Source organism: Enoplosus armatus, chromosome 3 (genome assembly GCF_043641665.1).
Source record: "Enoplosus armatus isolate fEnoArm2 chromosome 3, fEnoArm2.hap1, whole genome shotgun sequence".
Taxonomy (NCBI): Eukaryota; Metazoa; Chordata; class Actinopteri; order Centrarchiformes; family Enoplosidae; genus Enoplosus; species Enoplosus armatus.
The window spans coordinates 18,365,079-18,376,727 of record NC_092182.1 but is presented as its reverse complement, the minus strand read 5'-3'; the positions used below and the strand labels follow the sequence as shown (position 1 = coordinate 18,376,727).

At 45.3% G+C, this 11,649-nt stretch overlaps 1 protein-coding gene across 1 annotated transcript; it reads left to right on the top strand.

Annotated features, from left to right (window-relative positions):
- The first annotated feature begins 693 nt into the window (after positions 1-693).
- gli1 (GLI family zinc finger 1) lies at positions 694-10,500 on the top strand. Its single transcript, XM_070902375.1, has 12 exons — positions 694-764; positions 3,219-3,461; positions 3,918-4,009; positions 4,122-4,320; positions 4,748-4,916; positions 5,144-5,251; positions 5,578-5,718; positions 5,870-6,019; positions 6,369-6,533; positions 6,858-7,100; positions 7,276-7,579; positions 7,830-10,500. The coding sequence occupies exons 1-12, from the start codon at positions 694-696 to the stop codon at positions 10,391-10,393; spliced, it is 4,449 nt and encodes a 1,482-aa protein (XP_070758476.1). The 3' UTR covers positions 10,394-10,500.
- Positions 10,501-11,649: the final 1,149 nt, after the last annotated feature.

The following is an 11,649-nucleotide window of genomic DNA, read 5'->3' as shown; positions in this document are numbered from 1 at the left end:
GAAGGGCATTGTGGTTTCTGTGCTCCAGATTTTCCAGAGTCTGAATTCACAACAGTTGTTTAGCGCTGTATCTGTGCCCTTTCAGAGACTTTAAAGGGCCCTCAACCCCTCCAATTCTCAGACTGAAACTAACACTTAAACCACCATACAACTGCGCTTTAAATCACATTAACTGTCAACATACCTGTAATGGAGGTCGGCTCCAGTTCACATGCAAACAGTACCTACATGTCGTTGTTTTTTTATCTTTTTACATATTGTATACATTGTATGAGACCTTATGTTTATGTAAATCTGCTAATGCTTTAACACGATTAACATCGTTCCCTATGAGTCCTACAACGTGTGTAATTATATTTCTTCTGTGGTTTTTATGTTTATACTTTAACTTAAGTAATGGATTTAGTACTTTGTACCAGCTCTGTTTAGAATAAGTATGACTCAAGCTTTTTAGAAAGAGCTTATTTTGCCCTTGAACTGTTTTGCTTGGTTTGGTTTGGTCTGTTATTAACATCCTACATATTCTCTTTTTTCCCTCAACCACAATTGTTTTTGTCTATTTGTCTTTTCTGTCTGGTGTAGTTTAGTTTAGGTTGGTGGGGTTTGTTTGGTTTTCCTCTCTTCACCCTAACCGTGTCCTTGTCTTTCTGTCAGGTCCAGGGTGTAAGGGGAGCAGCAGGCCTCGGAGCTCCAATGCCAGTGGACATGCAGCCACACCAGGGGCTGTATCACTACGAGACCTCACCCAGCCAGCCCTCCAGAGGGTAAGACAGCAGTTAGCATGTGCTACGTCCTCACTCTTTACTCTGTGGACTACGCTGCATTTTAACCCCATTTTGTGGATCCCACAACTGTAAGAGAAGCTCTGTCCAAACTTCAGAAATCCTAATATGACATGCTGCATGTATCGTGTTTGTTTAACCTGGACAAGAATAAAAATGTAAAAAGTAAATGTTGTGATTTCAGGGGGAGATGCATGTTGAGCCCAACCAATGCTTCATTTTTGAGGCAGGTACTGATGAGGATATTTGAGAGTCACAAGTATCTAATAACAATATATTAACCAATATTTATGACATAACACACACAAATACTTTTGTACAAATGTACTAAGTACTGTAGTGTTTTACAGTTGTGAAATGCCATATAGAGAACAAACTATGTAAATGCTGCTGTTTCTGAGTTACCTAAAAAAATGACTAGCATTTTTGTACCACCATTTCTTTTTTATACATCAGCCAACATATACGACAATATCTGTGATAGCTAATATCAGTCAATATATGGGCCCAGCAGATGAATGCAGGTTTACAGTTCATTCATCCAGCCAGCGCCAGATGTGGTCCGTGAGCGCAGGGTTTGGGGTCTGTACAGGCACAAAGGCAAGACTTCAAGAGGTTCTGCACAGTCACTGCGCCCGGTTGTTGTTTGCCAAGAAACAGCTTCAGCACGAATTATTAGTACTCCCCCTAAAATTACAAATTGTTGTTTTCTGTTTCTGTACAGCGGTGACGTGGTGTCAATAAGTCAATAAGAGTTAGGCGAGCTGTTTTACCTGCTTCCAGTCTTTGTGCTGAGATTGATATCAATCCTCTTATCTTACTCTTTGAAAGAAAGCGTATTAAAATAAAGTAAAATGTTGAATTATTTTTCTAAATGTTGGTCACTTGTCTTTCCAATTTTGCTGCATTACAACCACAGCTACTCTTCTCACCTCTCTCTTTCTGCCAACAGGCCATTTTATTAACAAACAACCTGAAATCACGACAGTCCCTCTCTAAAAAGCAGGGATGATACTTATCTTAGAGGCTCAGAAACTGTTCCTATTTTAATCACACAGATATTCTGAGGGTGCAGAAGCCCAGGTCTCGCTGCAATTGTTATGGACACAGTGCTAGCTCAGCCCCTCACTCCTCCCCCTCTCTTCCCTCTCCCCCTCCTCCCTCCCTTCCTCATGCCACCCAGGTTGCGGGTGGACTCGGCCTCTCTCTGACAGCTGCTAATTACAGGCTGACCAGGCCCCGCTGCGCTCTGCATGACTGCCTCGCGCCCCGCTCAGGTTACCCAGAGTGAGGGAGAAACAGAGAGAGATGGAGAGAAAGGTGGCCGGACAGGACAGAGAAAGACAGAGGAGCAGGAGGAGGAGGAGGGAGAAAGGAAGAGGAGATAGAAAGTGACAGAAAGGACAGAGGGGTTAGAGAGAGAGGGAGAAACAGAGAAGTAGAACAGAAGGGATGAATGGGAGAAGAGAAAGGGAGAATGGGAGGGAGGTAGATTCGGGGGGAACCAGCACAGTGGATTAGAGAGGACAGATTAAGCTCCTGTGTGGAATACACGTTGTGGTGAAAGAATTAAAGAACTGAAAAGGCGACTTAGGAGAAGGTGGATAGATGAAGTCTGCCCATTTAGCAGAGGAGCGAGAGGGACGGAGAGAAAGAGAAAAAGAATCGGAGAGACAGATTTTGAACTAACCAGTGGGACTGAAGAAAGGTCAGAGAAAACATTGAAATTCATGAGAGGGCTGGAAAGTTCCAATCAAGCTTCTCTTCTCTAGTTTGGTAGGGGAAAACCCAGATGAGAAAGTTTCCGCAGTGGAGACCAAGATAAGGGCCACACCCCATCTAGTGGCCAGAACGAGACATCACAAGAAATTAGAGCTGAGACGAACTTCTGGAGTTCAGCTCCTCAGACAGCGCCACTTCCCAGACTTATCTGGGCCCACACAGAAAACACAGTTATTGCCTTTTATCATTTATATTACATTTTTGAACAATTTTGATTGATTTGATTTATTTCTAGTATATCACGCTCAATTATTTTTTTGACTTCCTGCGTCACTTAAAGATCCCGAATTTAAATTAAACTCACCTATCACTACTGAATATGTTCTTCTGTGATGCTTCCTGCCTCTCAATGACTTATAACACTATGAAACACTCCCTTTTAAAAGTTCTGATTTGTTATATTAGGAAAAAGTACAACGTTTCAAGCCCAAATTGGCTCTTCGTGAGGAATGGAGGAGAGGTAATTTTAAGAGAGAGTGAACAGTGTTGCCTCGTCGAGAGGCAGAATCACAATTACAGCACAAGACGGATGTGCAAATTTATTTATTCTTCTATTTCTACAGCTCCCATCATGACTTTTTGCAGTGGCCATTTTTCACATCAAATTAAGATGATTTCTCATAATTTATAACAGTGTTTCTTTTATATTTGCAGCCTAGTCCCATCAGACCAGTCTCCCTACAGTGATGTGTCCTCGCTGCGTGCCCCGCTCCTCAACGGCCCTCCCCAGGACTGCCGCACTATGTATAATCCCATGACTCCCACTATGACTCATGGATCAGGACCAGGACAGGGGATTGGCCACTGCATGGATCAATACATGAGGCCCCCTCAGGCCCCACCGCCACACAGTATGATGGGCCACAGGGGTATGCTGCCCACAGAGGGTGAGTCAGAGTATCTTTTACATCTTCTTAATCTCACAGCTGCTCCTGATTTGGGTTTAAGATACCTGAGAGACTGAGTAAGAAACAGACTAACCAGATTTCTACAATAGGAAAGATCTGCAGTCAACAGAAGGCCGGTTGTATTGCTGAGATATAGATGTGTCTGTTACTCAGCAGCACCTTGGACTAATGTAAATTACTCAGTGAACTTAAGCTGAATTAGAGATAAAGAAAATGCACCCTGTAAATAAAGAATATGTAAATAGTGAATCTAAATATGAATACCAGGCTGGACCAGACTGCAGGTCAACGTGATAGATGAGATTTTAAACACTGGCTACACTGTGAGTTACAGTGACTCAGAAACCTTTTGTCTGCCTCACTAACTTAAACATGTTCATGTGGATCTTTGCAGTGGTGTTTCAGTGTTTCTCGTCTGTCCTTAATATCTAACAGGTGGCAACAGCACCCCCTACTGTAACCAGAGCAACATGATGTCCTCTCATCACAACTTCTGCCAGATTCAACCCGGCTCAGATCAGATTGGCTCGGGCGATGGTAAGTTCATACTGCCCACTGTTTCCTTTTTAGAATATAAATCTAGTCTCCGAAAGATTTTGTATGATCAAAGCTAACCGTCCTGCTCTCGCTGTTTTCTGTTCCCCTTCAGGCTCGAGGTTCTCTACACCTCGTTCCATGCTGAAGCTGAGTAAAAAGAGAGCTCTGTCCATCTCTCCTCTGTCTGATGCCAGTGTAGACCTGCAGACTGTGATCCGGACATCACCCAACTCCCTGGTGGCCTTTGTCAACTCTCGCTGCAACCCCAATGGTGCCAGTTCTTATGGTCATCTCTCTGTGAGCGCCATGAGGTCAGATATTTCTCTATTCTTTGTTAAGCTCAAAAATACATTTAAAAGACAACAATATCCATATCTGCTCATTCCCTGATTTTAAAATAGCAATTACAATGTACAATGTTTTACTTTGAGGCATGAAGTTTATTGTTAGTTCCTCTCCCCTCGTTTAGCCACATTACCACACCACTATCTATCACCCAACATTTATCTACTACTTCCAAACACCATCTAGTCTGACCATGAGGTGGAGACGGTTAGAAACAGACAGAAAATGCAGGTGAACTGCAATAAAATTAATTAAAGAATAAAAACTTTGCTGAATGCACCTGTTCAACAGTGCTTGTTACCCCCAACTTGATAGCTTGATTCATTTGAATACCTCACCAGTTCCATCAGCTTTTATTCTAATCATGTTGTTGTTTTTTCTGTGACTTCACAGCCCGTCCCTTGGCTATTCCAGCAATATAAACTGTCAATCCAGGCAACAAGGTTCCATGTATGGAGGAGGCGGGGGGACGCCTCTGGGTGTACACACTCCAGGTCCCTGCCAAGCTTCCCGCTTACCTCCCCACAATCCTCGGCTCCACGTTGCCCCCAAGCATGGACATGTAAGACAGCTCTCTCACTCACTTTACAAAAGCAGTCAGAGCAATTCAGCATCAGTGCACCTTCTGCTTCTGACAGCTGGGGGAGGATGGATGGGAGGTGGGAATAGGAAGCTAAGGCAGGTCTATGATGGGGAGAATTAAAATCTGTGTTAATCGTATGAATGTGAATGACTTAGAGAGATGGGGGGGAAAAACAGTGGTGATATGATGTGTGTTGTGTTATGTAGCTGAAGACAGAGCCAGGGCTGGGAGGTGTGATGGATGGCATGAATGTGAAGAGCCTGGAGGAGAGGTCGGAGGGAGATGTGGCCAGTCCGTCTTCCACTGGCACACAGGTACAGAAATGGTCTTATTCTCACAAGTAGTTTTCACCTTTACTCATTTATATTTTAGTTTTGGCATTAGATTTGTCAAATCCACGTGCAGGAATATAAAAGCATTTGTCTGTGTCATTTGTAAGAAGTGGAGGACAAACAAATTGCTCTTGGTAAACATGTTTGACTGATATGGGCCCGTACTGTAGGTGACCACTGCAGCTTTCATGGTCTGTTTTTATGTAGTGGTAGTTTCAAAGAACCTCCATCATATCTGCAGAACATGACTGGCAAATGTGGCTTTAAGGTAACTTGAACCTCTGGTCTGTACCCATATGTTTCATCAGGATCCTCTCCTGGGTCTACTGGATGGCAGAGATGACTTGGACAAGGAGGATGGGAAGCCCGAACCAGAGGCCATCTACGAAACCAACTGCCACTGGGAGAGCTGCACGAAGGAATTTGACACACAAGACCAGCTGGTCCATGTAAGCGATAGATCAACCGATAGATATTGTAGAATGGAGAGGGGAAAAAGCAAGATATATAATATAAAATGCAGAATTTTAGCAAAAATGTATCTACAGTATACCACTTTGCTAATTAATGGTTCTCTGTATTTATCTGTTTACTCAACAGCACATCAACAATGAGCACATCCATGGAGAAAAGAAGGAGTTTGTGTGTCACTGGCAGGAGTGCTCTCGAGAACAGAGGCCTTTCAAAGCCCAGTACATGCTGGTGGTTCATATGCGCAGACACACAGGAGAGAAGCCACACAAGTGCACTGTGAGTCTTTCGTCTTTAGTCTCTGGCTGTGTACTTTCTTTCTCTCTACTTCAATCTTTTGTGGCTCTATAATCTAGATTTTTACACCAAGCCAAGCACTAAATTGCCAAAGCATGAAAGCTGCATTTTACATTATCACATTTTACATTTATCAACTGTGTCATCAAAACTTGTTACAGCAGAAAATTACATCAAATATTTATCAGCTTCTACTATGAAAAAGAAGCGTCCATTTCTTTTTTTCACATCCTGGTTGATTTCTGTTTATAGTTAGGCTATTGGAAGTTGTTCTCTTTATTGCAACTTTTCTGTTGTTATTAAACCATTATTAAGTATATTTCTGTTTTAGTTCGAAGGCTGTAATAAGGCCTACTCTCGCCTGGAGAATTTGAAGACCCACCTGCGCTCTCACACTGGAGAGAAACCATATGTTTGTGAACATGAAGGCTGCAACAAGGCCTTCTCCAATGCTTCAGACCGGGCCAAGCACCAGAACCGAACTCACTCCAATGAGGTACTATACTGTACACCACTGAGAAGTAATTAAGTAATCTAGTTTGAACAATACAGCTAAATGAATTGGCTGTCTTGGCTTTGTACATTATTATGTTCATGTGTTCATAGAGGAGTGTTGTAGAGATTCACACTTCTCACTGCAAATATTTTGGATGTACATAATGTAAGGTATAGCAAATCAGGAAAGATAAAGCTAGTCTAGTTCGTTTGTATTGGGCCAAGAATGGTAAACTACTACAAATGAGAGAGACCTTTTCAGTAGCAGTAAAGTCAATTTTGGTACAAGATTTTGTGTATTGACAGGTGCTTTGCTCTTTTACAGAAACCTTATGTATGTAAGATCCCCGGCTGCACTAAGCGGTACACAGATCCAAGCTCTTTGCGTAAACATGTGAAGACGGTGCACGGCCCTGAAGCCCACATCACCAAGAAGCATCGTGGAGACACAGGACCTCGACCCCCTGGTTCAGCTATGACCCCTGGAGGCCAGAGCTCTGAACTGCTGCTGGAGAAAGAGGAGACACGCAGAGAGGACTGCAAACTGTTGGCTCCTGAGACTGGTCTGGTGAGTGATATATTTTATTTATGGCCTGCAATGTCCTTTAAATCTGAAAAAAATAAACAAAGCTCCAATGCACGACATCCATAGTTTTTTTCACATGTACTACATTTCTGCCATTTGAAAAGGCTTGTCAGTAATGTAAAGTATAGATGACAATACATTACATTGCTTCTTTCAGAAATCCCAGCCAAGCCCTGGTGGTCAATCATCCTGCAGTAGTGAACGTTCTCCACTGGGGAGCGCCAACAACAATGACAGTGGGGTGGAGATGAACCTGAATGCAGCAGGCAGTCTGGAGGATCTCACGGCACTGGAGGATGGAGGAGGAGGAGGAGGGGAACCAGGAAGTGTAGGAGGAACATTGGGAATGTCAGCACAGGCTTTGAAGAGGCTGGAGAACCTGAAGATTGACAAGCTGAAGCAAATCCGCAGGCCAACCCCTCCAGCCCGCTGTGCCAATAACAAGCTACCTGTACTTCCTGGTATGTTCTGTACTCAGAACTGTTGTGGGCATATTATTAGTTTATATTGATGAAGTTTGAATTGTTGTGCAAAATAGAATTTTTCAACTGGGCTGAAGAATGAATTGCATCATTACAACATAACTGACTATGACTGATAAAGGATTCAGGGGTTGTTTTAATGGGACTATCTAAATTAACATTCTTGGTTTGTGTTAATGAACTGTCTCTAAACTGTTTCCTCCCTCTGGATGTTCATTTTCATTTCCAGGGGAGAATATGGGAATGTGTGCGCCTTCTCCACTCCTCTCAAATCGACGCGTCATGGAGCTGTCCAATCACGAGTTAGGAGGTGGCACATCGATTGGCTGCTCTTCTAATGACAGAAGAGGAAGCGGCACCAGCAGCCTAAGCTCTGCATATACCGTCAGCCGTCGCTCCTCTATGGTGTCTCCTTACCTATCTAGCCGGCGCTCCAGTGAGGTCTCCCAAATGGGAGGAATAGGAGGGGGAGGATGTCACCTCCTTGGCCCAGAGCAGAGTGGGGGAGACCCCCTTTCTCCTGAGACCAATCGCAGAGGAGCTCCATGTCCTGGCGGAGGAGGGTTGCCAGGTCTTCCTAATTTAACACCCGCCCAGCAATACAGCCTAAAGGCCAAATATGCTGCAGCAACTGGCGGACCACCACCTACTCCTTTACCCAATATGGAGCAGACAGGTACTCCAGGCAGAAGAGGAGGCATTTTGAGTGAGTACCAGGGGCAACCTCTGCCTCCTTTCCTTCAACAAGGTGGTCCACGTAGGCACAGTGCCAACACAGAGTATGGCACTGGTGTTATTTACCCTCACCAGGCTCCAGGTAACAACAGCAGGCGAGCAAGTGACCCAGTTCGATCAGTAGCAGATCCACAAGCTCTCCCCAAGCGCTTCAATAGCCTTAATAATGTAGCCATGATGGGCCGCAGGAATGCGTTGCAACACCGTGGCTCAGACACCAGTCTTGCCCGCCACATGTACTCCCCTCGGCCACCTAGCATTACAGAGAATGTAATGATGGAAGCTATGGGTATGGAGCCCCACCTTGCCCCTGTTGATGCCAGGGATCGTTCCATGATGATGCCCCCTGGAGAGAGAAGCTTCATTGGATACCAGCAACAGCATCAAACTCTTGGAGCAGTCAGAGGTGGAGGTCCTCTTTCAAACCAACTGTCCCCAAGCCATGACTCACTGAGCTGCCCAGACCAGGCTTACATGCAGGGGCACTACCAGAACCAGGGAGGGGAAGTCACTTCCAGGGCTAGTGGAAATCCAATTGGCCAAGCAAGGCCGAGTCACTCAGAGGGCATGTCTAATACACTTCTCCAACAGGCAGAGTACAGTATGAGCACCTGCCAGCTTAGTCCTTCAGGCCCCCATTACCCTGGCATAGGTCAGGGTGGTGATGCTGGAGGTCCTTGGAGTGATACCCACAGCCAAATCCAAACTTCCAGCCATGCACTCCAGAACCAGCGAGGAATGCAGTATTCAGATCCTAGCCTGCAGCCTCAACAGACACAGGCCCACTTCAACAACCAGACAGGCCTCTATAACAGTCCTGGTGGAACCCACAAACTCATCATCAAGCCTGAGCAGCAGTTCCACCCTGGGATGGGAGGTGGAGATGCCTGTCAAAGTGCCAAGCTCCAACAGCAGCGGATGCTCCTCCAGCAGACTCAGGGTTACCCACAACAGACGGGCCAGGTCATGATGAGGAACTCTAACAATCCCAGCTGTGACTTTCAGGGGCAGAACCAGAATTCCTTCCCCAGTAGTGGGGGCTTGAGCTTGGGCTGCGCTGGCACTGCACTTTCAGATGGGCAAAGGTCAGAAACCCCCATGATGCAGGTGAAGGAGATGATGGTGAGGAACTATGTACAGTCCCAGCAAGCACTCATGTGGGAGCAGCAACAAGAACAGCAGCAGCAGCAGAGTGGAATAAAACCTCCTCCTCTATCTGATAATATGGACATGAGTGCCCAGACAGCAATGATGCAGCACAGTCCACAGCACCAAAACCAGAATCTTTACTCCAGCCAGTCCTATCCGTCCTACCCCAATCAGAACCTGGTCATGAGCCCTCCGGCCCACAGCCGAGGGCCCAGCTCTGTGACGCCTAAAGACCAGCAGCTGACAGGTCTCCAAGGCCCATGTTATGGCCAGGAGATGGTGGTCCCCAGGCCTCCTCAGGGACGGAAACCTCTCAGCCGCCAGAACAGCCTGTCACAGGTTGGAGGAGCCTACCTGGGCAGCCCACCCCACCTCAGCCCTGTCCACTCCACTTCCAGCCCCAGGCGAGCAGTCCGACTTCCTCCAGTTCAGCATCCACAACACCCACAAAATGAAATGTTCTCTCCTTCCAACAACAACATGTACTACTCGGGTCAGATAAACATGGATATGGAGAAACACATGGACCCCCAGAATGGACCTTGTCTCAACCAGCACAGTATGGAGTCCAACATGGACCCAACAGGTGGCACAAAGTCTGCCCCCATGGCTCCCTATCCTGAATCTGGCCCCATCTCCAATGCCTTAGAAAACCTGGACCTGGACAATGCTCGCATAGACTTCACTTCCATCATTGATGATGCTGAGTCTTCTTCTTTCAGCCCAGTCAACAATCCCCTTCAGGGTCAGCCAGGGTCTTCCTCCCAGGCCTCATCCCGCCTCACCACCCCCCAGACTTCTGTCAGCCTAGCTGCAGGTTCTGGCCTGTCCAACATGGCTGTGGGCGACATGACGTCTATGCTTACCTCGCTGGCTGGGGAGAATAAATACCTGAACACGCTGTCTTAGACAAAGACTTTGGGGCATCTTTTTCCGTACTAACCATCAAGCAGAGGCCTTGGCCAGTTCTTAATGTTTTAATTGAGATCCCACATGGAAATGTGTATAGCCCAGTATCCAGGGGTAACTAGCCTGGGGTTTAAAACACTTGCTCTCGCTTAAAGGGATTTTCCCTGGTACATTGCAAGAAAGCTCAGTTAGTTTTAGATAGACACAGTTCTGAATGGATCATTAGTCTGGGCTGTTTTATACATCCCCATAACCCTTTATACATAAATACAACACATTAGCCCTTGTTAGAGCCTGAACTGGCTCGGGGTCTGTTGCTACTGGATACCCATTCAGCAGGAATAATGTTATGTTGTAATGAAACTAAGCCCATCAGAGGTTTCAAATTTAGAAGAATCCCCACCCAAAACCTTAAAACCAAAGGTGCCTGATCAACCTCCCTTGCTGTAATGTTCCTTCGCTGCCTTGGTACCTGGTATTTTTCTGTGCCTTAATGTAAGACACAGAGCTACATGCCTGATATGAAACTGATACTGAACTTTTTCCAAACAGGCATTCCAGTCACATAAGGCTGTGGCAACAGTGGAGCAGAGAAGGATGCATGTAAATAAGTTTTATATACATTTATATATGTTGTGTATATGACAATGAGACAATGGATAAATCATCCCGTCTTGTGATAGACTGCTTGGATTCTGAAGGCCAATGTTCAGACGGGAGTTTGTAAGATGGTTGTTCGAGGAGCAGAGTGAAGACTAAAGATGTGCTTTTAGTGATTGAGAAATCATTTCTCGGTGCTACTAAATATGAATCTGTATTGCTAGGGATTCCTTCTTTGTCATGAACAACACACCCTTTATAGTGGCATATCAGTATTCCCTCACATGCACAAATGCAGTCACAGACACACACATAGCCTACACTCAGGACTTGTTGGTGTTTGAATCTTTGGTGTTCAAATTACATGTATGTTGTGATTGCCTTTCCAGACAGAGAGATTGCACTCCACATGTTTACTGTAAGTGTTCCTAAAGCAGCTGTGTACTTTTTTTTATTTTCAGTGGTGTTTATAACTGCAATACAGAAAGGGCCTTGCTCTTTCTAAGGTACCTACATGGGGTATAATGAGTAAAGCTCAAATATAATATGTGTGCAACAATCCCCTCTACATTACAGTATGTCTGATATATTCAAACATAATGCCTTTGCTCAACATTAACCCGACCTACGACTCATGAGTCACGTGAGGATGACGG